The 26,440-nt window shown below is 41.6% G+C and overlaps 1 protein-coding gene across 6 annotated transcripts in view; it reads left to right on the top strand.

Annotated features, from left to right (window-relative positions):
- The window catches only part of Mug6 (murinoglobulin 6), an 86,838-nt gene extending 62,190 nt beyond the window's left edge, over window positions 1-24,648 (top strand). For 2 of the 6 annotated variants that reach the window (XM_087656979.1, XM_087656980.1), the window contains 15 exons: window positions 12,189-12,240; window positions 13,949-14,032; window positions 14,297-14,473; window positions 14,688-14,775; window positions 15,810-15,966; window positions 16,187-16,261; window positions 17,407-17,590; window positions 18,289-18,512; window positions 19,865-20,083; window positions 20,236-20,363; window positions 21,235-21,325; window positions 21,959-22,027; window positions 22,902-23,004; window positions 24,153-24,194; window positions 24,504-24,648. In XM_087656979.1, the coding sequence (XP_087513105.1) occupies window positions 12,189-12,240; window positions 13,949-14,032; window positions 14,297-14,473; window positions 14,688-14,775; window positions 15,810-15,966; window positions 16,187-16,261; window positions 17,407-17,590; window positions 18,289-18,512; window positions 19,865-20,083; window positions 20,236-20,363; window positions 21,235-21,325; window positions 21,959-22,027; window positions 22,902-23,004; window positions 24,153-24,194; window positions 24,504-24,520 (1,710 nt within the window). In that variant the 3' untranslated portion in view covers window positions 24,521-24,648. 6 annotated transcript variants of the gene reach the window in all.
- The last annotated feature ends 1,792 nt before the right edge of the window (window positions 24,649-26,440 follow it).

The following is a 26,440-nucleotide window of genomic DNA, read 5'->3' as shown; positions in this document are numbered from 1 at the left end:
GGATGGTTTTCCTCCTTTGTCAAAAATCAAGTGACCATAGATGTGTGGGTTCATTTCTGGGTTTTCAATTCTATTCCACTGTTCTATCTGTCTGTCTCTGTACCAATACCATGCAGTTTTTTTTTTTATCACTATTGCTCTGTAATACTGCTTGAGTTCAGGGATAGTGATTCCCCCGAAAGTCCTTTTATTGGTGAGGATAGTTTTAGCTATCCTGGGTTTTTTGTTATTCCAGATGAATTTGAAAATTGTTCTGTCTAACTCTCTGAAGAATTGGATTGGTATTTTGATGGGGATTGCATTGAATCTGTAGATTGCTTTTGGTAAAATGGCAATTTTTACTATATTAATCCTGCCAATCCATGAGCATGGGAGATCTTTCCATCTTCTGAGATCTTCAATTTCTTTCTTCAGAGGCTTGAAGTTCTTATCATACAGATCTTTCACTTGCTTGGTTAAAGTCACACCGAGATATTTTATATTATTTGGGATTATTATGAAAGGTATCGTATCCTAATTTCTTTCTTAGCTTGTTTCTCTTTTGTGTAGAGGAAGGCTACTGATTTATTTGAGTTAATTTTATACCCAGCCACTTTGCTGAAGGTGTTTATCAGCTTTATTAGTTCTCTGGTGGAACTTTTGGGATCACTGAAATATACTATCATATCATCTGCAAATAGTGATATTTTGACTTCTTCTTTTCCAATCTGTATCCCTTTGATCACCTTTTTGTTTTCTGGTTGTTCTGGCTAGAACTTCAGGAAGTATATTGAATAAGTAGGGAGAGAGTGGGCAGCCTTGTCTAGTAGTCCCCGATTTTAGTGTGATTGCTTCAAGTTTCTCTCCATTTAGTTTAATGTTAGCTACTGGTTTGCTTTACATGGCTTTTAGTACGTTTACACATGGGCCTTGAATTCCTGTTCTTTCCAGGACTTTTATCATGAAGGGGTGTTGAATTTTGTCAAATGCTTTCTCAGCATCTAATGAAATGATCGTGTGGTTTTTATCTTTCTGTTTGTTTATATAATGGATTATGTTGATGGTTTTCCGTATATTTTTTATTTATTTATTTATTTTTTTTTATTAACTTGAGTATTTCTTATATACATTTCGAGTGTTATTCCCTTTCCCGGTTTCCGGGCAAACATCCCCCTCCCCCCTCCCCTTCCTTATGGGTGTTCCCCTCCCAACCCTCCCCCCATTGCCGCCCTCCCCCCATAGACTAGTTCACTGGGGGTTCAGTCTTAGCAGGACCCAGGGCTTCCCCTTCCACTGGTGCTCTTACTAGGATATTCATTGCTACCTATGGGGTCAGAGTCCAGGGTCAGTCCATGTATAGTCTTTAGGTAGTGGCTTAGTCCCTGGAAGCTCTGGTTGCTTGGCATTGTTGTACTTTTGGGGTCTCGAGTCCCTTCAAGCTCTTCCAGTTCTTTCTCTGATTCCTTCAATAGGGGACCTATTCTCAGTTCAGTGGTTTGCTGCTGGCATTCGCCACTATATTTGCTGTATTCTGGCTGTGTCTCTCAGGAGCGATCTACATCCGGCTCCTGTCGGTCTGCACTTCTTTGCTTCATCCATCTTGTCTAATTGGGTGGCTGTATATGTATGGGCCACATGTGGGGCAGGCTCTGAATGGGTGTTCGTTCAGTCTCTGTTTTAATCTTTGCCTCTCCCTTCCCTGCCAAGGGTATTCTTTTTCCTCATTTAAAGAAGGAGTGAAGCATTCACATTTTGATCATCCGTCTTGAGTTTCGTTTGTTCTAGGGATCTAGGGTAATTCAAGCATTTGGGCTAATAGCCACTTATCAATGAGTGCATACCATGTATGTCTTTCTGTGATTGGGTTAGCTCACTCAGGATGATATTTTCCAGTTCCAACCATTTGCCTACGAATTTCATAAACTCGTTGTTTTTGATAGCTGAGTAATATTCCATTGTGTAGATGTACCACATTTTCTGTATCCATTCCTCTGTTGAAGGGCATCTGGGTTCTTTCCATTTTCTGGCTATTATAAATAAGGCTGCGATGAACATAGTGGAGCACGTGTCTCTTTTATATGTTGAGGCATCTTTTGGGTATATGCCCAAGAGAGGTATAGCTGGATCCTCAGGCAGTTCAATGTCCAATTTTCTGAGGAACCTCCAGACTGATTTCCAGAATGGTTTTACCAGTCTGCAATCCCACCAACAATGGAGGAGTGTTCTTCTTTCTCCACATCCTCGCCAGCATCTGCTGTCACCTGAGTTTTTGATCTTAGCCAATCGCACTGGTGTGAGGTGAAATCTCAGGGTTGTTTTGATTTGCATTTCCCTTATGACTAAAGATGTTGAACATTTCTTTAGGTGTTTCTCAGCCATTCGGCATTCCTCAGCTGTGAATTCTTTGTTTAGCTCTGAACCCCATTTTTTAATAGGGTTATTTGTTTCCCTGCGGTCTAACTTCTTGAGTTCTTTGTATATTTTGGATATAAGGCCTCTATCTGTTGTAGGATTGGTAAAGATCTTTTCCCAATCTGTTGGTTGCCGTTTTGTCCTAACCACAGTGTCCTTTGCCTTACAGAAGCTTTGCAGTTTTATGAGATCCCATTTGTCGATTCTTGATCTTAGAGCATAAGCCATTGGTGTTTTGTTCAGGAAATTTTTTCCAGTGCCCATGTGTTCCAGATGCTTCCCTAGTTTTTCTTCTATTAGTTTGAGTATGTCTGGTTTGATGTGGAGGTCCTTGATCCACTTGGACTTAAGCTTTGTACAGGGTGATAAGCATGGATCGATCTGCATTCTTCTACATGTTGCCCTCCAGTTGAACCAGCACCATTTGCTGAAAATGCTATCTTTTTTCCATTTGATGGTTTTGGCTCCTTTGTCAAAAATCAAGTGACCATAGGTGTGTGGGTTCATTTCCGGGTCTTCAATTCTATTCCATTGGTCTATCTGTCTGTCTCTGTACCAATACCATGCAGTTTTTATCACTATTGCTCTGTAATACTGCTTGAGTTCAGGGATAGTGATTCCCCCTGAAGTCCTTTTATTGTTGAGGATAGCTTTAGCTATCCTGGGTTTTTTGTTATTCCAGATGAATTTGCAAATTGTTCTGTCTAACTCTTTGAAGAATTGGATTGGTATTTTGATGGGGATTGCATTGAATCTGTAGATTGCTTTTGGTAAAATGGCCATTTTTACTATATTAATCCTGCCAATCCATGAGCATGGGAGATCTTTCCATCTTCTGAGGTCTTCTTCAATTTCTTTCCTCAGTGTCTTGAAGTTCTTATTGTACAGATCTTTTACTTGCTTGGTTAAAGTCACACCGAGGTACTTTATATTATTTGGGTCTATTATGAAGGGTGTCGTTTCCCTAATTTCTTTCTCGGCTTGTTTCTCTTTTGTATAGAGGAAGGCAACTGATTTATTTGAGTTAATTTTATACCCAGCCACTTTGCTGAAGTTGTTTATCAGCTTTAGTAGTTCTCTGGTGGAACTTTTGGGATCACTTAAATATACTATCATGTCATCTGCAAATAGTGATATTTTGACCTCTTCTTTTCCGATCTGTATCCCTTTGATCTCCTTTTGTTGTCTGATTGCTCTGGCTAGAACTTCAAGAACTATATTGAATAAGTAGGGAGAGAGTGGGCAGCCTTGTCTAGTCCCTGATTTTAGTGGGATTGCTTCAAGTTTCTCTCCATTTAGTTTAATGTTAGCAACTGGTTTGCTGTATATGGCTTTTACTATGTTTAGGTATGGGCCTTGAATTCCTATTCTTTCCAGGACTTTTATCATGAAGGGGTGTTGAATTTTGTCAAATGCTTTCTCAGCATCTAATGAAATGATCATGTGGTTCTGTTCTTTCAGTTTGTTTATATAATGGATCACGTTGATGGTTTTCCGTATATTAAACCATCCCTGCATGCCTGGGATGAAGCCTACTTGATCATGATGGATGATTGTTTTGATGTGCTCTTGAATTCGGTTTGCCAGAATTTTATTGAGTATTTTTGCGTCGATATTCATAAGGGAAATTGGTCTGAAGTTCTCTTTCTTTGTTGTGTCTTTGTGTGGTTTAGGTATAAGAGTAATTGTGGCTTCGTAGAAGGAATTCGGTAGGGCTCCATCTGTTTCAATTTTGTGGAATAGTTTGGATAATATTGGTATGAGGTCTTCTATGAAGGTTTGATAGAATTCTGCACTAAACCCGTCTGGACCTGGGCTCTTTTTGGTTGGGAGACCTTTAATGACTGCTTCTATTTCCTTAGGAGTTATGGGGTTGTTTAACTGGTTTATGTGTTCCTGATTTAACTTCGATACCTGGTATCTGTCTAGGAAATTGTCCATTTCCTGAAGATTTTCAAATTTTGTTGAATATAGGTTTTTATAGTAAGATCTGATGATTTTTTGAATTTCCTCCGAATCTGTAGTTATGTCTCCCTTTTCATTTCTGATTTTGTTAATTTGGACACACTCTCTGTGTCCTCTCGTTAGTCTGGCTAAGGGTTTATCTATCTTGTTGATTTTCTCAAAGAACCAACTTTTGGTTCTGTTGATTCTTTCTATGGTCCTTTTTGTTTCTACTTGGTTGATTTCAGCTCTGAGTTTGATTATTTCCTGCCTTCTACTCCTCCTGGGTGTATTTGCTTCTTTTTGTTCTAGAGCTTTTAGGTGTGCTGTCAAGCTGCTGACATATGCTCTTTCCTGTTTCTTTCTGCAGGCACTCAGCGCTATGAGTTTTCCTCTTAGCACAGCTTTCATTGTGTCCCATAAGTTTGAGTATGTTGTATCTTCATTTTCATTAAATTCTAAAAAGTTTTTAATTTCTTTCTTTATTTCTTCCTTGACCAGGTTATCATTGAGTAGAGCATTGTTCAATTTCCACGTATATGTGGGCATTCTTCCCTTATTGTTATTGAAGACCAGTTTTAGGCCGTGGTGGTCCGATAGCACGCATGGGATTATTTCTATCTTTCTGTACCTGTTGAGGCCCGTTTTTTGACCAATTATATGGTCAATTTTGGAGAAAGTACCATGAGGAGCTGAGAAGAAGGTATATCCTTTTGCTTTAGGATAGAATGTTCTATAAATATCCGTTAAGTCCATTTGGCTCATGACTTCTCTTAGTCTGTCGACATCACTGTTTAATTTCTGTTTCCATGATCTGTCCATTGATGAGAGTGGGGTGTTGAAATCTCCCACTATTATTGTGTGAGGTGCAATGTGTGTTTTGAGCTTTAGTAAGGTTTCTTTTACGTATGTAGGTGCCCTTGTATTTGGGGCATAGATATTTAGGATTGAGAGTTCATCTTGGTTGATTTTTCCTTTGATGAATATGAAGTGTCCTTCCTTATCTTTTTTGATGACTTTTAGTTGGAAATTGATTTTATTTGATATTAGAATGGCTACTCCAGCTTGCTTCTTCTGAGCATTTGCTTGGAAAGTTGTTTTCCAGCCTTTCACTCTGAGGTAGTGTCTGTCTTTGTCTCTGAGGTGTGTTTCCTGTAGGCAGCAGAATGCAGGGTCCTCGTTGCGTATCCAGTTTGTTAATCTATGTCTTTTTATTGGGGAGTTGAGGCCATTGATATTGAGAGATATTAAGGAATAGTGATTATTGCTTCCCGTTATATTCATATTTGGATGTGAGGTTATGTTTGTGTGCTTTCATTCTCTTTGTTTTGTTGCCAAGACGATTAGTTTCTTGCTTCTTCTAGGGTATAGCTTGCCTCCTTATGTTGGGCTTTACCATTTATTATCCTTTGTAGTGCTGGATTTGTAGAAAGATATTGTGTAAATTTGGTTTTCTCATGGAATATCTTGGTTTCTCCATCAATGTTAATTGAGAGTTTTGCTGGATACAGTAACCTGGGCTGGCATTTGTGTTCTCTTAGTGTCTGTATGACATCAGTCCAGGATCTTCTGGCCTTCATAGTTTCTGGCGAGAGGTCTGGTGTGATTCTGATAGGTCTCCCTTTATATGTTACTTGACCTTTTTCCCTTACTGCTTTTAATATTCTTTCTTTATTTTGTGCGTTTGGTGTTTTGACGATTATGTGACGGGAGGTGTTTCTTTTCTGGTCCAATCTATTTGGAGTTCTGTAGGCTTCTTGTATGTCTATGGGTATCTCTTTTTTTAGGTTAGGGAAGTTTTCTTCTATGATTTTGTTGAAGATATTTACTGGTCCTTTGAGCTGGGAGTCTTCACTCTCTTCTATACCTATTATCCTTAGGTTTGATCTTCTCATTGAGTCCTGGATTTCCTGTATGTTTTGGACCAGTAGCTTTTTCCGCTTTACATTATCTTTGACAGTTGAGTCAATGATTTCTATGGAATCTTCTGCTCCTGAGATTCTCTCTTCCATCTCTTGTATTCTGTTGGTGAAGCTTGTATCTACAGCTCCTTGTCTCTTCTTTTGGTTTTCTATATCCAGGGTTGTTTCCATGTGTTCTTTCTTGATTGCTTCTATTTCCATTTTTAATTCCTTCAACTGTTTGATTGTGTTTTCCTGGAATTCTTTCAGGGATTTTTGCGATTCCTCTCTGTAGGCTTTTACTTGTTTATTAATGTTTTCCTGTGCTTCCCTAAGTGTGTTCATGTCTTTCTTGAAGTCCTCCAGCATCATGATCAAATATGATTTTGAAACTAGATCTTGCTTTTCTGGTGTGTTTGGATATTCCATGTTTGTTTTGGTGGGAGAATTGGGCTCCGATGATGGCATGTAGTCTTGGTTTCTGTTGCTTGGGTTCCTGCGCTTGCCTCTCGCCATCAGATTATCTCTAGTGTTACTTTGTTCTGCTGTTTCTGACAGTGGCTAGACTGTCCTATAAGCCTGTGTGTCAGGAGTGCTGTAGACCTGTTTTCCTCTCTTTCAGTCAGTTATGGGGACAGAGTGTTCTGCTTTCGGGCGTGTGGTTTTTCCTCTCTACAGGTCTTCAGCTGTTCCTGTGGGCCTGTGTCTTGAGTTCACCAGGCAGCTTTCTTGCAGCAGAAAAGTTGGTCTTACCTGTGGTCCTGAGGCTCAAGTTCGCTCGTGGGGTGCTGCCCACGGGCTCTCTGCAGCGGCAGCAACCAGGAAGACCTGTGCCGCCCCTTCCGGGAGCTTCAGTGCACCAGGGTTCCAGATGGTCCTTGGCTTTTTCCTCTGGCGTCCGAGATGTGTGTGCAGGGAGCAGTCTCTTCTGGTTTCCCAGGCTTGTCTGCCTCTCTGAAGGTTTAGCTCTCCCTCCCACGGGATTTGGGTGCAGAGAACTGTTTATCCGGTCTGTTTCCTTCAGGGTCCGGCGGGGTCCTGCCGCTCCTGGGCCCTCCCCCACGGGAGCCCAGAGGCCTTATACAGTTTCCTCTTGGGCCAGGGATGTGGGCAGGGGTGAGCAGTGTTGGTGGTCTCTTCCGCTCTGCAGCCTCAGGAGTGCCCACCTGACCAGGCGGTTGGGTTTCTCTCTCACCGGGTCTGGGAGCAGAGAGCTGCTGCGGGCCGGTTTTCCGTATATTAAATCATCCCTGCATGCCTGGGATGAAGCCTACTTGATCATGGTGGATGATTGTTTTGATGTGCTCTTGGATTCGGTTTGCCAGAATTTTATTGAGTATTTTTGCGTTGATAATCATAAGGGGAATTGGTCAGAAGTACTCTTTCTTTGTTGCGTCTTTGTGTTGTTTAGGTAGAAAAGTAATTTTGGCTTCATAGGAGGAATTCAGTAGTGCTCCATCTGTTTCAATTTTGTGGAATAGTTTGGATAATATTGGTACGAGGTCTTCTATGAAGGTCTGATAGAATTCTGCACTAAACCCATCTGGACCTGGGCTTTTTTTGGTTGGGAGACCTTTAACGACTGCTTCTATTTCCTTAGGAGTTATGGGGTTGTTTAACTGGTTTATCTGTTCCTGATTTAACTTCGGTACCTGGTATCTGTCTAGGAAATTGTCCATTTCCTGCAGGTTTTCAAGTTTTGTTGAATATAGGCTTTTATAGTAAGATCTGATGATTTTTTGAATTTCCTCTGTTTCTGTAGTTATGTCTCCCTTTTCACTTCAGATTTTGTTAATTTGGATACACTCTCTGTGTCCTCTCGTTAGTCTGGCTAAGGGTTTATCTATCTTGTTGATTTTCTCAAAGAACCAACTTTTGGTTCTGTTGATTCTTTCTATGGTCCTTTTTGTTTCTACTTGGTTGATTTCAGCTCTGAGTTTGATTATTTCCTGCCTTCTACTCCTCCTGGGTGTATTTGCTTCTTTTTGTTCTAGAGCTTTTAGGTGTGCTGTCAAGCTAGTGACATATGCTCTCTCCTGTTTTTTTCTGCAGGCACTCAGCGCTATGAGTTTTCCTCTTAGCACAGCTTTCATTGTGTCCCGTAAGTTTGGGTATGTTGTACCTTCATTTTCATTAAATTCTAAGAAGTCTTTAATTTCTTTCTTTATTTCTTCCTTGTCCAGGTTATCATTGAGTAGAGCATTGTTCAACTTCTACATATATCTGGGCGTTCTGCCCTTTTTGTTATTGAAGACCAGGTTTAGCCCATGTTGGTCTGATAGGATGCTTCGGATTATTTCTATCTTTCTGTATCTGTTGAGGCCTGTTTATGACCAATTATGTGGTCAGTTTTTGAGAATGTATCATGAGGTTGTGAGAAGAATTTCTATTCTTTTGTTTTAGGATAGAATGTTCTATAAATATTTGTAAAGTCCATTTGGTTCATGACTTCTCTTAGTCTGTCTATGTCTGTGTTTAATTTGTGTTTCCATGATCTGTCCATTGATGAGAGTGGGGTGTTGAAATCTCCTACTACTATTTTGTGATTTGCAATGTGTGCTTTCAATTTCAATAAGGTTTCTTTTATGTATGTAGTTTCTTTTGTATTTGGAGCATAGATATTTAGGATTGAGAGTTCATCTTGGTGGATTTTTCCTTTGATGAATATGAAGTGTCCTTCCTCATCTTTTTTGATGACTTTTGGTTGAAAATAGATTTTATTCGATATTAGAATGGCTACTTCAGCTTGCTTCTTCACACCATTTGCTTGGGAAGTTGTTTTATAGCCTTTCACTCTGAGGTAGTGTTTGTCCTTGTCTCTGAGGTGTATTTCCTGTAGGCAGCAGCATGCAGGGTCCTCATTTCGTATCCAGTTTGTTAATCTGTCTTTTTATTGGGGAATTGAGTCCATTGATGTTGAGAGACATTAAGGAATAGTGATTGTTGCTTTCTGTTACATTCATATTTGGATGTGAGATTATTTTTGTGTGCTTTTCTTCTCTTTGTTTTGTTGCCAAGATGATTAGTTTCTTGCTTTTTCTAGCGTGTAGCTTCCTCCTTATGTTGGGGTTTACCATTTATTATCCTTTGTACCGCTGGATTTGTAGAAAGATATTGTGTAAATTTGGTTTTGTCATGGAATATCTTGGTTTCTTCATCTATGTTAATTGAGAGTTTTGCAGGATACAGTAACCTGGGCTGGCATTTGTGTTCTCTTAGGGTCTGTATGACATCTGTCCAGGATCTTCTGGCTTTCATTGTCTCTGGTGAGAAGTCTGGTGTAATTCTGTTAGCTCTGCCTTTTTATGTTACTTGATCTTTTCCCCTTACTGCTTTTAATATTCTTTCTTTGTTTTGTGCGTTTGGTGTTTTGACTATTATGTGACGGGAGGAGTTTCTTTTTCTGGTCCAATCTATTTGGAGTTCTGTAGGCTTCTTGTATGTCTATGGGTATCTCTTCCTTTATGTTAGGGAAGTTTTCTTCTATGATTTTGTTGAAGATATTTACTGGTCCTTTGAGCTGGGAGTCTTTACTCTCTTCTATACCTATTATCCTTAGGTTTGATCCGCTCACTGTGTCCTGGATTTCCTGTATGTTTTGCACCAGTAGCTTTTTCCGTTTTACATTATCTTTGACAGTTGTGTCTGTGTTTTCTATGGAATCTTCTGCTCCTGAGATTCTCTCTTCTATCTCTTGTATTCTGTTGGTGAAGCTTGTATCTATGGCTCCTTGCCTCTTCCTTTGGTTTTCTATATCCAGGGTTATTTCCCTTTGTGCTTTCTTTATTGCTTCTATTTCCATTTTTTATTCCTTCATCTCTTTGATTCTGTTTTCCTGGAATTCTTTCAGGGATTTTTGTGATTCCCCTCTATAGACTTTTACTTGTTTATTCATGTTTTCCTACATTTCTGTAGGGGAGTTCTTTATGTCTTTCTTGAACTCCTCCATCATCATGATCAAATGTGATTTTAAATCTAGATCTTGCTTTTCTGTTGTGTTTGAATATTGAGCGTTTGTTTTGGTGGGATAATTGGTCTCCGATGATGCCATGTAGTCTTCGTTTCTGTTGCTTGGGTTCCTGTGCTTGCCTCTCACCATCAGGTTTTCTTTGGTGTTACTTTGTTCTGCTATTTCTGACAGTGGCTAGACTGTTCTAAACGCCTGTGTGTCAGGAGTGGTATAGACCTGTTTTCCTGTTTTCTTTCAGCTAGTTATGGGAAGAGAGTGTTCTGCTTTCGGGCGTGTAGTCTTTCCTGTCTACTGGTCTTCAGCTGTTCCTGTGGGCCTGTGTCCTGAGTTGACCAGTTAGGTTGCTTGGAGCAGAAAAGTTGGTCTTACCTGTGGTCCCATGGCTGAAGTGGCTCCTGGGGGGCTGCTTTTGAGCTCTTCGTGAGGGCAGCAACCAGGAGGGCCTGAACTGCCATGCACTACGGTCCTAGATGTCATTAGGTGTTTTCCTCTGTAGTCAGAAATGTGGGCAGAGTGTAATCTTTTCTGGCTTTCCAGGTGTGTCTGCCCCTTTGAAGGTTTAGCTCTCCTTCCCTCATGATTTGTGTGCAGGGATCTTTTGATCTGGTCCCTTCAGATCCAGGCTGTGTCTGGACTGCAGGGGACCTGCTGCTTGAGTCAAATTGGGTATTTCTTATTCACATTTTAATTGTTATGCCCTTTCCCAGTTTGCAGGCCAACATCCCCTAACTCCTTCCCCTCTCCTTTTATATGTGTGTTCCCCTCCCCATCCTCCCCCCATTACCATCCCTCCCAACAACAATCCAGTTCATTGGGGGTTCAGTCTTGGCAGGACCAAGGGCTTTCCCTTCCACTGGTGCCCTTACTAGGCTAGTCATTGCTACTTCTGCAGTTGGAGCCCAGGGTCAGTCCATGTATAGTTTTTGGGTAGTGGCTTAGTCCATGGAAGCTCTGCTTGTTGGCATTGTTGTTCACATGGGGTCTCAAGCCCTTCAAGCTCTTTCAGACCTTTCTAAGATTCCTTCAATGGGTTTCAGTTGTTTGCTGCTTGCATTCGCCTATATATTTGCCGTATTCTGAGTGTGTTTCTCAGGAGAGATCTACATCTGAGTCTTGTCAGCCTGCACTTCTTTGCTTCATCCATCTTATCTAGTTTGGTGGCTGTATATGTATGGGCCACATGTGGAGCAGGCTCTGAATGGGCGTTCCTTCAGTTTCTGTTCTAGACTTTGCCTCCCTATCCTCTCCCAAGGGTATTCTTGTTCCCCTTTTAAAGAAGGAGTGAGGCATCCACATTTTAGTCATCCTCCTTGAGTTTCATGTGTTCTGTGCATCTAGTTATTTCGAGCATTTGAGCTAATATCCACTTATGAATGAGTGCATACCATGTGTGTTTTTCTGTGATTGAGTTACCTCAATCAGGATGATATTTTCCGGTTCCATCCATTTACCTATGAATTTCATAAAGTCATTGTTTTTGATAGCTATATAGTATTCCATTGTGTAGATGTTCCACATTTTCTGTATCCATTTCTCTGTTGAAGGGCTTTTGGGTTCTTTCCAGCTTCTGGCTATTATGAATTGGGCTGCTATGAACATAGTGGAGCATGTGTCCTTGTTATATGTTGGGGCATCTTTTGGGTATATGCCCAAGAGAGGTATAGCTGGGTCCTCAGGTAGTTCAATGTCCAATTTTCTCAGGAACCTCCAGACTGATTTTCAGAATGGTTGTTCCAGGGTGGACCTCTTTCTAATGATTATGCTTCACCACTTTTTTCTTTATTATCTTTGTTTTGTCCTGGCATGACAAAATTCTCACATGCTGAAGCCATTCCAGCCTCATGGCCTCACAAGTAAAGTTTTCTCTCAAAAGACAAAAAAAGAGAGAACTAAAAATTGTCTCCAGCATTTCTGTGTTTGCCCACTTAGTGTTTGCATGCGCAGTGATTTCTCATGTCTGAATTTCTTATCTTTTGTTCAAGCCTGAAGGAATCAAGAGAGAGCATACTTTCAGCTCACTGCTCTGTGCATCAGGTGAGAACCTTTCAAAACAACAATGAAATAATAACTTAAGTTGCCTACTTAGGGATCTTGCAATATTCCTAGAAGAAAATCAGGATACTACATACCTTATAACCCCTTATAACCCCTAAGAAAAACTAACAAAACTGAGTCTTGTAACTTAAGATCATCACTTATGCAATGCAGTTCCTAAGAGTATTGTTTACACTGTAGCTCTTTTTATTTTTAGAATACAGAAGCCTCTTCTTCAATCTCAATACTTAGAAACTTATAGATAGGGAGTGACTAAGAAGAGGTCACAATTATAATTTTCCTTTAAAAAGGGGGGAGGGATGGAAATATAGAGAATACCTTGGAAAACACCATATTTGTTTTTTGTTAGATCACAAATAAAGGAAAGATTTATATGACTGAAAGAAATACATAAGCCATGATAAATCACAGTGTGTACTTAGCATAAAATTGCTCTCTACTAGATGTTTTGATACCTTGTTCTTTTATCCCTGCTCCTCACTGGAAGCCAATGATTGCAAAGGAAATATAGCAATGCTTCACATAAGGGGAAGCTCACTATCCCATATGAGGGACAAACATAAGGTCAGGTACTGTCCACTTAGAATAATGGCTCTAAGGCCAGCACCTCTGTTAGCCAGTGCTTGTAGTGTCTACTCAGAACACATTTGTCAATTGAATAAAGAAATCTAAAGATAGGATAAGAAAAGCCCTATTCTTTCCACTGGTCAATTGTGCTTCCCCTCACAGTTACTGATTACAATGTAATCTACCCATCATCCCTGCCTTAGGAAGCCGTCCATGACAGCTGCATGGGAGAGAACAGAGAGCCTCCCAAGCACCTCAGAGAACAATGAAGAATAAAAGCTGGCTCAGGATTTATCCACTCACTGATTGTGACATGTTGGATGCTTCTTCACATTGCTTTGTTGTAGGATTCCGTCCTCAACACTAGGACCTAACATAGTTGGACTGTTGATCAGCTTACATGATGACTGTCCATCATGAAGTGAAGGCAGTCAGGGATCTGGAAGCAGGAACTGAAGTAGAAGCTATGGAGGGATGCAACTTCCTAGCTTGCTCTGCTCTGGTTCAGTTTGCTTCCTTATACAGCACAGATGGTGGGCACTGGGCCAGGACCTGTCACATCTATTATTTATATTAAAAAAAAAGCTTCAAGACTGGCTTACAGCCCTGTGTCATGGAGGATTTTCATGACTGTGGTTCCCCACTCCCAGAAAACAAAACTTATGTCAAAGTTCACACACACACACACACACACACACACACACACACACACACGGAGAGAGAGAAAGTCAGAGAGAGACAGAGACAGAGAGACAGAGAGAGAGAGACAGACAGACAAAAGCAGGGTTTTCCTAAACCAAAATTCAATAAATGACACATTTTTGGGTGTTTATTAAAATAACTAATTAGAGTGTTGACAGAAGTAGAGGGACACAGGTCACAGAGCCTTAGACATTCTGTTTTGGACAGATGCTGTGCTTCAAAGAGGTGGGTGATACAGGGGAAGAGGGTGGAGTTTGACAAGCCTGTGGTTCCAGGAAATGTGAATTTGTGATATTTAACCTCAAGAGGGAGAAAAGAAATCAAAGCTTAAGGTGCAGTACTGAAGCCACTGATCTTTGGGCACTTTAGATATGCAGAGAACCGAGATGATCATCTAACTATCTGTTTTGCTTATAAGATGCTGAGCTATCAGAAACATTGTCTCTGCTGCTTCCACCAACAGTAGTGAAAGATTCAGCCAGAGCACATTTCTCTGTGATGGGTGAGTCAATCCATCCCTGGGGGACTTGGATCAATCTTCACTACCACTCCCCTGCCCCCACCATGATTTTAAATGTAGCTTCCAAACTATTACCCTTGATCTCTTTCACAGCCTTCTTCTGACTTTATCCCCTGAATACCCTCTGGGATCCAACACATGTCACCCATAAAACTCCTTCACATCACTGAGAAGTGCTTCTTTTAAAGACGTTATTTTATTCTTAAAGATAATGGCTATTCTGATGTCCCACCCTCTCAATTCCAGGTGATATCTTGAGTTCAGCCATAAAAAACACACAAAATCTTATCCAAATGCCCTATGGCTGTGGGGAGCAGAACATGGTCCTTTTTGCTCCGAGCATCTATGTACTGAAATATCTGAATGAAACCCAACAGCTGACAGAGAAGATCAAGTCCAAGGCCCTTGGCTACCTCAGAGCTGGTCAGTAAGTCTCAGAAACTCTGCCTCATTCTTGTAAACATTCTCCCTAGAAATGTCTAGAAATGGGCTTAGCACTGGAGGGGAGAGCTGATCAGTATTCTTAGTCAGTCCTATAAGCCAGGGTATGTGAGGGTCTTTCTTACTTCAGATTTACAGCCTGCCAGTCTTTGCTGTAATCGTTTCCTTAGAAAACACCCAAAGCCTTCTCTTCCAGGTTATCAGAGGGAACTGAACTACAAACACAAGGATGGCTCCTACAGTGCCTTTGGGGATCACGATGGCAAGGGTCAAGGAAACACTTGGTAAGAGGAGTCCACTGTGTACCTGGCCTTGTTCAACTCTTTTTTCCTCACGACAGCTCTACATGCATCTAATTTCATTGAAATCTAGCGGATACCTGGGCCTCAGAGGAACATATTTGAGGTAGTGCAAATCATGAATTGAAGAACTAAGATTCCTTTGAGCCTTTGACTCTGCACCATGTGCTTTAATGGCTTTGGTAAGCTGGCTTTTTCATTTCTCTCCAAGATCATTCATTAGTATGTACCTGGCTACATTTTAGTGAACATTCAAAGTTGCTTATAACTGAGACTTGAAAAGCTCTTACCAGTGTTCATGTGACCTTTCATTACATAAGAATTTATTATTCACAGCTGGAGAGGTGGCTTAGCAGTTAAGAGCACTGACTACTTTTCTAGAGGTCCTGAGTTCAAATCCCAGCATCCACATGGCGGCTCACAAGCATCTGTAATGAGATCTGTTGCCCTCTTCTGGTGTGTCTGAAGACAGCAACAGTATACACACATAAAATAATAAATCTTTTTTTAAACATTACTCACTTGAAAACAAAACAAAACAAAACAAAAAGGTCTGTGTTATTGAGGTAAAACACACAGACAATCAGCCAACAGGTGAGAAACGAAAAAGTGACAGGCATAACCTGGAGATAAACCAGATGAGGGACCTAATTTTTTGAGGTAGAAAATGTACGGCTTTGACATTTAGGAAAGGACATTCTTCTTATCTACAAAAGGAAATCATGAGGAGTGAAGGGAAGCCTAGGATAAGCATGCAGGTGTGTTAGATAAACACGAGAAGGCACAAGATAGAAGCAACGAGAAAGGAAAGCAGGAAGCACCTGAAACCACCATGCCCATCCAGTTCGACTAAGAAATGTTAGACTACCTTGGAATAGACAGAGAAACTGTACAGCTGTTCTACTCAGAGATTCTTAGACTGATTTCTCATGAGTGTGAACCTGGCCCCTGGAAACACATGTGTGGAGATGCTGCCTCAGAACAAAGGCTTCATCTCCACACTCCCCCTCCACCATCAGGCTCACAGCCTTTGTGCTCAAGTCTTTTTCCCAAGCTCAAGCCTTCATCTTCATTGACGAATCACACATCACCGATGCCTTCACCTGGCTCTCCCATCAGCAGAAGGACAGTGGCTGCTTCAGGAGCTCTGGATCACTGTTCAACAACGCCATGAAGGTGATCTTTTCTGAAGTGCTAATAAGCAGGTGACCTAATAACTCCTCAAGGCTAAGTCCTACTACTTATCATGGGGAGGAATAAGCCTCTAGGTTGGGATGTACTTTTTCATAAGGGGATGTGAATGGGAACTTCCACTGAATATGTGGATTGGCCATGAGAGGAGAAGACATCTTGCTTGCTGTATATTTTGCTGACTTCACTCCTTGGTCATTTGCAGGGGGGAGTTGATGATGAAATCACCCTCTCTGCCTATATAACTGTGGCCCTTTTGGAAAGTTTACCCCCAGACACTGTAAGTACCACATTGCTTTCCAGCATCCATGTGTAAAGCCTGTGGCTTCCTATCCTTTCTGAAGCCAAGGTACAGCCGCCTTCTTGTTCTTGTTCTTGTTCTTGTTCTTGTTCTTGTTCTTGTTCTTGTTCTTGTTCTTGTTCTTGTTCTTGTTCTTGTTCTTGTTCTTGTTCTTGTTCTTCTTGTTCTTCTTGTTCTTCTTGTTCTTGTTCTTCTTGTTCTTGTTCTTCTTGTTCTTGTTCTTGTTCTTGTTCTTCTTGTTCTTCTTGTTCTTCTTGTTCTTGTTCTTCTTGTTCTTCTTGTTCTTGTTCTTCCTCTTCCTCTTCCTCTTCCTCTTCTTCTTCTTCCTCTTCCTCTTCCTCTTCCTCTTCTTTCTTCTTTCTTTCTTTCTTCTTCTTCTTCTTCTTCTTCTTCTTCTTCTTCTTCTTCTTCTTCTTCTTCTTCTTCTTCTTCTTCTTCTTCTTCTTCTGTTTTACAATGCTTTGCATTCGTCAGATTCCATTAATAAGCATCCACTTGCTCAATGAAATCCTGGAGATGTTCCAAAAATCAACGCCAAAACTCAGCCTAGGATACTGTCCCTATTTGTCTGTGTCTTAAATAGAACATTCCTTAAAGGAAAGGAATGGCTCCCAAAAGATAGCAGAGAGATAGATAGACAGGTAATCAATGACAGGAAGATGATGGGAAAGAAAGAAGGGAAGAAGGAAAGAAGGAAAGGAAGGGAAGTGCAGGAGAAAGGAAGGAATGGAGAGAAAGGGAGGAGAAGGAGAGGGAGGAATACAGCGAGGGAGAGAGAGGGAAGGAGAGAGAGAGCAGGAAAGAATGGGGAGGAGGAAGGGAGGAAGTAAAGGGGAGGGAGGAGAGAGAGAGAGGGAAGAGTGAGTAAGGAAGGAATGGAAGATCAAAGGAAGAGAGGGAGAGGGAAGGAGGGAAAGAACGAGGGAAAAGGGAGGGAGGGACAGAGAAAGAGCTGGGAGTTGGAAGGGAGGGAGCAGAAAGAATGGGAGAGGATGGGAGGGAAGGGGAGAGGAGGGTGGATTGATTTGAAAATTGTAAACACTGTAGCCTCCATATTTGTCCCAGATCTGCTAGGACCTTTTTTTTAAAAATCACATGTAGCTCACTTTTCCTTGTACTGCCAGGAGCATCCTGTTGTCTCCAAAGCCCTGAGCTGCCTAGAGTCATCTTGGGAGAACATAGAGCAAGGAGGAAATGGCAGCTTCGTGTACACCAAGGCACTGATGGCCTATGCTTTTGCTCTGGCGGGGAATCAGGAGAAGAGAAACGAAATCCTGAAATCCCTTGATAAGGAAGCTATAAAGGAAGGTAAGAATGTGTGTTCTTGAGTTTGTCTCCATCCAGCCCCCCTGAAGGAAAACAGGGTAGCATATGGAGAGTGGAAATAGCATTACATTTTAGTCCCAGCTCTATGGCACACTGAAGTTTCTCCTTGACTGCCCTATTTCGAAATGAGTCTTCCTTCTCTACAAAAGTCTTCTGTTTGGCATTTGCTGATAGGGTGACCAAAACCAACAAATGTAATATCACAGTAGAATGCACACAGGTCTAACTATGTTACAATGGTGAACGTAGTTAAAGCTTAGCTTTTCTCTCTGCTATGAAGGACACACAGAGGAAAGATGCTTCAAGATTCTTTTATTTCAATTGCAACTCTGAACCCACTGGGAAACTTTACTAAGTCATTTGGTTTGAATGCTGAACAAGTGGCCTTTTGTTGGGTGTGAGGGAGTTAATGAATAAAAGAGTTGTGTCTGCTATTGTCTCCTCAACAGCTCTGCTAAAGCACCATTGAGGTCGTAATCTAGTTAATAACATAATATATATGTCCATGGTCTTTCTCAATCACAACCCATCTGTAGCAACTGCAGATTTTTACTGCGAATTAGTAAACCTGGGTGTATTGTGAGTGAAAACTAAAACCTTCTACAATCTTTTACAGTTCCTTCTTTCTACATATTGTAATGTACTCAGACCTTTAATTATCTCTCTATTTTTTCCCTAAGACAACTCCATTCACTGGGAAAGACCTCAGAAACCCATGAAATCAGCGCGTTCTCTGTACAAACCCCAAGCTTCCTCTGCTGAAGTAGAGATGAATGCCTATGTCATCTTAGCTCGCCTCACTGCCCAGTCAGCCCCATCCCCTAAGGACCTGGCTTTGTCAATGGGCACCATCAAGTGGCTCACAAAGCAGCAGAATTCCCGTGGTGGCTTCTCCTCCACACAGGTCGGTGGTTTTTCTTCAGAGTCCACATGGGGTTAGGGGATTTGCTAGAGACATAGGAACCATAAAAAAGGGAAGAGAAGAGAAGAAGAAGGAAATGTTACTCTTGGATATTTTGTGTCTGTAGGAAGTGTGGGATGATAGAATCCTATAATAAATTGCCCTAGTTCTTGTACCCAGTCACAGGAGTTCTCTTGATACCAGGATTGATGAAACAGGCCTATGTTTCTGAGAACTTCCTAACCCAGATCCAATCGTTAATATAAAACAGTGGCCAAAATCCTGGATTATCCAGAATCCAAGGCATAGTTCCCTCTCCCTAGACATAGCTCCTTCACCCTAGAACAGCATACGGAGACCCAAGACCAAACCGACATGTCTGCTGCCCTACTGACCTTAGGTACAGCTGTTTCCCTTCTCCTGATAGGCTCTCCTAATCTTATGTGGGATAGATCACTCTCGGCTTCTCTCCAAGCTGGCAGGAGGTTCTGCTACCTCTTGATACTTGGGAACCACCAGGGCTGTCCTGAGGTAATAACATCTCCACCTCCAAAACACATCTGCCACAATGACTATAATTCATGCTCCAGTTATTCTGGAACCATGGCAGAGTTAATAGTGAGATGGCAGGGTCCTCTAAAGGATAAATACAATGTATTGAAAAGAAAACTTCTGTGATACTAGCCACCCTGCTCTGCAGTTCATTTCTTTTCCTCTTTCCTTTCACTAGACAGTCCCTGTTGCGATCGTAAAGCCCTTGCTGCAAGTTTCTGCTCTCTTGCTGGGCTCTGTTCTCAGGTTAGCAGCTGAAGTTCTCTTAGGATAAGAAAGGATCGTGTGAGAGAGATCCTTTCTGGAGCATGGAGGACATGTGACAAGAGTATGCCACTGAGGAGCAATGCAGTGAAGTAGAACACTAGATCGTAGTTTTTCTATGTGATAAGGCTGAACCAGGACAGGCACATGGCCATGCTGCCTTGAGTGCACAGTAAGTCCAGAAGCAAGTTTATCGATGAGAGCAGGGACGTGATTTTTTGGGGACATGGAGGGGGTAACCATAGGAGCTGGGGACAAAGGAGAAAAACAATGAATGTTGGGAGGAAAATCTAATCTGTATTCCTATTTCCTCTGACTAGGAAGGATTTGCATATGGCAGGATACTCTAAGTAGGGAAGCCATGTGGAAGTTTTTGACCCGCAAATGTTTCTATATTAAAGCCTGAAATAAAGTCTAGATCTCAAGTAATTAGAGACAGAAGTTTCAAGACAGTTTGTCACAGCTAGAGCAAACTTTGGGAAGAGCTCAAGGCCTTCCAAATGGATGCTATCCTGAACATTTTCATTCATTCCTGCCAGGACACTGTGGTGGCCCTCGATGCTCTGTCCAAATACGGAGCAGCTACTTTTTCCAAAAGCCAGAAAACTCCTTCGGTGACCGTCCAATCTTCAGGGTCATTTTTCCAAAAGTTCCAAGTGGACAACAGTAATCGTCTGTTACTGCAGCAGGTCTCATTACCAGACATTCCTGGGAACTACACCGTCAGTGTGTCAGGAGAAGGATGTGTGTATGCTCAGGTAAGATGCTGGGAAGTTGTGGGTATGCGGCTGTGAGCCTCCTTCCCCAAAATGGAAAGTCTGACTTTGCACACACTATGCTCACATTGGGGAAGATTGATCCAAGGACTCAGTGCAATGGAGGTGAAGTATTTCTGTTCATTACTTATCAGACCATGCTGAGATACAACCTGCCCTTGGAGAAGCAGCAGCCTGCGTTTGCTCTAAAGGTGCAGACAGTACCCCTGACTTGTAACAACCCCAAAGGCCAGAACAGCTTCCAAATCTCACTAGAAATCAGGTATGAGATAGGCATGTGTCTCTGTCTCTGTATGAGCATCTATCTCTGTCTCTGCTTCTCAGCTGCTATAGGGCTGTCTTCCTTACACTCTTCATGGATCGGGTACAAAGATACCGAAAGTGGGTCTCTTCATTAAAATTTTTTTTTGCCTGTAAAAATAAATGATTAAAAATACTGGACTTCAACAAAGTGAACAATGAGGAATTGTAAATTTATAATTTCTAATTAGTCTGATTTTAGGGTTCCTTTCTAGTCCACTATCATAATAAAATAATACATCATTCTTTTCCAGGAGACTTTAACATGGATTATTCTTCTTCACCAACAAGGAATAGACTTCCTGGTCTTTTAAAATTCCATTTTCTATAAGAAAAGAGATATTCAGTTCCTCTGACATTCATCAGAGGTTCCATAGGAAATATAACCTGTAAAGGGGTCTAACTGTAGAAGCCAAAGGGATCTTATATACAGAGAATACTCCCATGGTGTGACCTTATCAGCCTTATGTTCGTGTGTGTGTGTGTGTGTGTGTGTGTGTGTGTGTGTGTGCGTGCACGCGCGTGTGCATGTAACAAACAACAATGTCAGCCCTCAGGTTCCATACATACTTGTTTTTTATACTAGGTCTTTTACTAACTAAGCAGACTGCTGACTTACCAGCATGCCTGGAGGATCCAGCCATTAATGTACTCTGCACATGATACTATTCTGCTGTCTATTGTCAGAACTATTTATATTGACGATAAAGGTCATGTATTTTAAGATATGGAAAATATCACACAGGCTATATCAGGAATTACTGCTGGAACTCAAAGAAGGCAGGATTCAAACTATTAAAATGACTCCTCCTGTGCACTTCTTTGGTCTGTAGTTACACGGGGAGCCGTCCAGCCTCCAACATGGTGATTGCTGATGTGAAGATGCTCTCTGGCTTCATCCCATTGAAACCAACAGTGAAGAAGGTAGGCAGAGACGAGATGTTTGTGTTCCCTGTATCCTCAGACTAGGAGCCTACCAATACCATCATGATTATGTCAACCCATGTCAAAGCAGGTAACGTTAATTTAACACACTTGGGTTTGTTAAAATGCTGGTGTAGGTATGGACTGTGATAGCAGCCAGCACAAGAAACATAAGAAAGAGATCTGAGTTCACTGAGTCCACAAGCTATCTAACGATAACTTAAAGTGTTAGGAACCTGGTCAACAATGATTCATGGGAAAATGATAAATGGCAAAATTGCAGGTGTAGTTTCAGATGTTTTAAGAACTATGAAATTTAACAAGTTTAGATCATTAACAGAGCACAGGCAATATGGGGTAAGAACTGCCAGATGGGTGACTATTTTTAATGTTCAAACAAAAGGCAAAAAAGCCTATTACTCTGTGAGTTCATATTCAGTCAGGCTTTTAGTAGAGTAGCAGTCACAATTTTCTAAATATATTTTCATTCTTATTGGAAAAGATTTTTCTCATCTATTTAAGTGAATTCAGTAACATCGCCTGTTTATCATCTGCCACCCCACAGTTCATTTATCTTCCTCACCCCCCCTCCCAAGGCTTTTTCAGTAACTTGGGGTTTTCTCTCATTTTCAGCTTGAAAGATTAGAGCATGTAAGCAGAACAGAAGTGACCACCAACAACGTCCTGTTATATTTGGACCAGGTACGATTCTTTCCTGCCTCACTAGACCTGCCGAGATGGCAGTCCTTGATCTATGTGGGTCAGGTGAGGGTCCTTCCCGCCTTCCTATACATGCCCAGGTGGGCAATCTTTCTTGTGAATCTATGTGGGAAGCACATAGCAGAAGAGAAGTAATTCTAAAGGCTTTATCAATTCTAATTGAGTTAGAGGCATGTTCCCTCTTACTAGATGATGCTGTGAGTTCTTTCTGTCTGGCCTGGAGACCTGATTCAGCAGTTAAGGGCACTTACTGCTCTTGCAGAAGATCAGAATTCAGTTCCCTGAAGCCAACCCAATTCACACTCCCTTTAAATCCAGTTCCAGGGAATCTGATTCCCTCTTCTGGGCTCCGTTCTTAAAGACACACACACACACAGACACACACACACACACACACACACACACACACACATAGACACACACACACACACACACACACACACACACACCACCACCACCACCACCACCACCACCACCACCAGTAGTAGCAGTAGTAGTGATAAAACAAATTTTTAAATCTTCTTTCCTTGTTGCTAGCTTTCCTGGGACTTAGCGTCCAAGTCAACAAGCCAAAGGTTTAACTCTCACAATGGATGAAGCCAAATATCATACATTAAGGAGGAATATGGATTTTTGGGATGGTTTAATAGACTGGAAAAGCTTCACATAATCCCAGGAACCTGTACTTCAGTTCCTCCCACCCCCACTCTAAAACCTATCTCAGCCTCCACGTAGGCGGGCAGTTAAGGAACACAGTGAGTGTGAGAGCAAATGCTACCCAACACATAAGTCAGTCAGGCTGAGGAAAAACACTGGCCCCTTCTGTGAGTCCGGATCATTTTTCTCTCTTTCCCAGGTAACCAATCAGACATTGTCCTTCTCCTTCATCATTCAACAAGACATCCCAGTAAAGAACCTGCAGCCTGCCATTGTGAAAGTGTATGACTACTATGAGACAGGTGAGCGAGATGACCCTGAAGAAACTTCTTGTTTTGGTTGTTGTTTTGGGTTTTTTTTTTTTAACACTTTCTCACTATGTAACCCAGGCTGACCCAAATTCTCAGTCCTCTTGACTCAGCCTCCCAAATGCTAATATTACAGACATACGCCATCACACCCACTAGTAAAGACAATTGTTTTTCAGACCCTGACATATTATGTAGGCCAGACAACCATTTATAAAATTTCAGTTTATTGAAATTTCATGATTTGTTCCTGTTTGTCCAGGCAACCATGTTGGACTAAACATGTCCAAGTAACCCAGGGGCACAAACACTTTACAAAGTTGGGTCTATAGGTTGAAAGACACACAAATCTTAGAAATGTAGTAACAGGAAGAGGAAGAAATGTACAAATAATTAGAGTGGGAATTGAAGGTGAGAGGGAATTGGAGCCTGTGTGCTCAGTGGTGACCAAAGAAAGAGCACACAGCCAGAGCTGGGGAATTAAATGGAGGGCTTTCTGTTAAGGGAAGAGATACAAACTAAATGTTTCAGACTAGAAGAACTCAAGAAATAGTGAAGGAAAACAGGAACATAGAATGGAATCAGAAAGGACCTATGTCTGCAAGGATCGCAGCTAGTCCTCTGCTCAAACACTGGAGAAGTGTTTGGTTTTCTCCAAAGGGTAAATGACCCCAGTGTTCTGTTTGTTTATTTTGTGAGAGGCGGGCACATCAAGGTGCCTGTGGAGCTCAGCTGGCCTTTGACAGAAATGGGCTCTCTCCTTCTGCTATGCAGATCCTAAAGGTGGAACTCATTAAGGTTACCAGGCTTGGCAGCAAACACCTTCCCCACTGAGCCATTTTGCCAGCAAAGTATGAAAATGTCAACCAGTGGCTTCAAAGGGAGAAATTCCCTTCTTTAGTTTGTCTGATATTCCCAGAGAGATGACTTTTAGCAATCATTCAGGTCTTGATTGAGCAAAGTGGTCAGTTCCAACATATCACCTACCCTCCACACACTCCTCTCTCCATACTGTCCTCCCTCCTCACACCCCTCCCTCCACACACCCCTCCCTCCACACACCCCTCCCTCCATACACCCCTCCCTCCACACACTCCTCTCTCAAAAACTCCCTTCTCAGGTTCTAACTCCATGTCTTTCAGATGAAGTGGCTTTTGCTGAATACAGCAGCCCCTGCAGCTCAGGTAAGCACCTAGCACTCCTCCCACATGCCTTCCTCTGACCTCCTTCCCTTCAAAACTACTCTGAACTTTTGTTACATGAGGTCAGACAATTCTGACTGAGCAAAAATGCAGAAATGTGCACCTTTGGATTGTCTACTAACACTGGGATTCTCCTCTAACTTCCTTACCAACATATATAATAGTTTATGGTAGAAAATCTAAATCATCCCGTTCCCTACCATGGCTGGTTTGTGTTCTAGCAGAGAACCTTGTTGCCTGTACGCAGTGACATTATGCTCATCACGTGCTGTTTTCTCCTCTTATACACAGACAACCAAAATGTTTGAAACTCTAATCTGCGAACAAGGCATTGCTGGAATCCCCAGTCCAGAAAACCTTCAAGAAGGTGATTTGTGTTTGTCCGTGAATTATAAATATGGAACAACCTTGGTAAATAAATACATAATTCTAGCAAGTCTTTATCTGTGATTATCTCTTCACTTAATCCAAATTTACTCCATGCTCAGTTAGTATTTTCCCCTATACCCCACATTTTGCATGAACAGAAATGACATCTGAACAGAGGAGCATGCATTGTGAGCATGGGGAAGACTTTACAACTGCTTCAATAAAACAGAGCTCTGGACATGAACTAACACTGTGGCAACCTTACCTCCGTAAAAAAATCACCATGGATATATTAGTAAAACAAGACTATGCTTTAAGCAAGAAATGGTAACTCTGGCTTGATTCAGAGCATTTCTGGAAGATGAGGCAGGAGAGTCACAAATTCAAGACTGTCCCAGGCTCCTTCTGCAAGTGCCAAGTGAGTCTGGAGTTCATAACAAGGTTGACTCAAAAAATCAAAAGGCAGGGATTTTGATTAGATGGCAAAATACTTGACCATTTTCAAATCTATGGATTCACTTTCTAACACGGAAGAAAGCAGGGGATATAATACATCCAGGTAAAATCACTTATCACAAAGGAAAAAAAAAAGGTTTTTGGTGGCAGGAAAATGGCTACACTGACTTATGGGCAGGGTGCCATGTTGAAGATTGCAGTGATAAATCTATTCAGTTATGTAAAGGAGGGCATAGATATCGAATGGGAAATGTTCCTGACAGGCTCAGCTGTTTGAGTCATCAGTTGGTCCCAAGTTGGTGCTGTTCTGCAAGGGTGTAAAATCTTTGGAATATGGGTTCAAAACTGGAAGTAGGGGTGAAGCTTAAAAATTCTAGGCCAGCCAAGTTCTGTTTGCTTCTTGACCTATGAAGTATGTGGAATCCATTCACAAGTTTTGCATCCTTGAACCTAAACATTCCTAGCCACTGAGCTTCTCCACCAGAGCAGGCGGGGAACCATCAACTGATGGCCAGGTGTTTATATACACAAGCCTCCGGAACTTATTGAGATTCAGACCCTAACAGATAGTTATTCTGTTGCTCTGGAGCCTGTGGCAAAGCAGCATGTCGTGGGCTGAGGGTCAAACCTTGAACACAAATATCCAGCTATGAAGGCTATAGTTGTTGATGTGACCTTTTTGGAGGTGATGGGGACTTGAAAAGCTGGATGGTGTCCCCACAGGGCTAGTGGGACCTGGCTACACCTCACTGGCTTACTGTTTTGCTGTGGGGGCCATGAGGTAAGTACTTGATTTAGCTTTGCTTTTGGTTACGTGTCCTGTATCCTCTCTGCCCCCTCAGCACAGAACCTAAAGGGGCAGGGATAATCAATGGATCAAGATGAAACTTCCCCTTTCTAAGCGGATTGTGACAGATGCATGCTCCAGTAAACAAAAGGCTGTCCTAGCAGAAGCAAGACAGTAGCGTTTATTCATGTCACCGTGAGACTGAAGAAATGTGTTGAGGCTGAGGGTCTTTATCACAGTAGTGTAATCACGGATGGCTTTGGAGGGCAACGAATGAAGAACAGCACTGTGGTGGGAAGGGTACAACAGATCTGTCTCCTGGAAACTGTGTCAGACTGGTTATAAATAGCTTCAACCTCTTTAGAACATTTGTTATTTAACTTTTAGGGATAGCCAAAATTATTTCAGCCAGTACAATAAGTCTCCTAAGAGATTTTAACAGTGGAACTTTTCTGAAGATTAGGCTCAGCTTCTTGTGCAAAAAGTTTTTTGGACTCCATTTAGGTAAGGAATCAGGATGGAAAATGTGTTTCCAGAGTCAATGTGTATCTTTTTTTTTAATTATTAATCATTTTGTTCATTTCCATTTCAAATGATATCTCCTTTCCCACTTAAT

This window comes from Rattus norvegicus, chromosome 4 (assembly GCF_021556685.1).
Source record: "Rattus norvegicus strain SHRSP/BbbUtx chromosome 4, alternate assembly SHRSP_T2T, whole genome shotgun sequence".
NCBI classification, from domain to species: Eukaryota; Metazoa; Chordata; class Mammalia; order Rodentia; family Muridae; genus Rattus; species Rattus norvegicus.
Note: the sequence above shows the minus strand (reverse complement) of the source record. Positions and strands in the feature narration are given on the sequence as shown.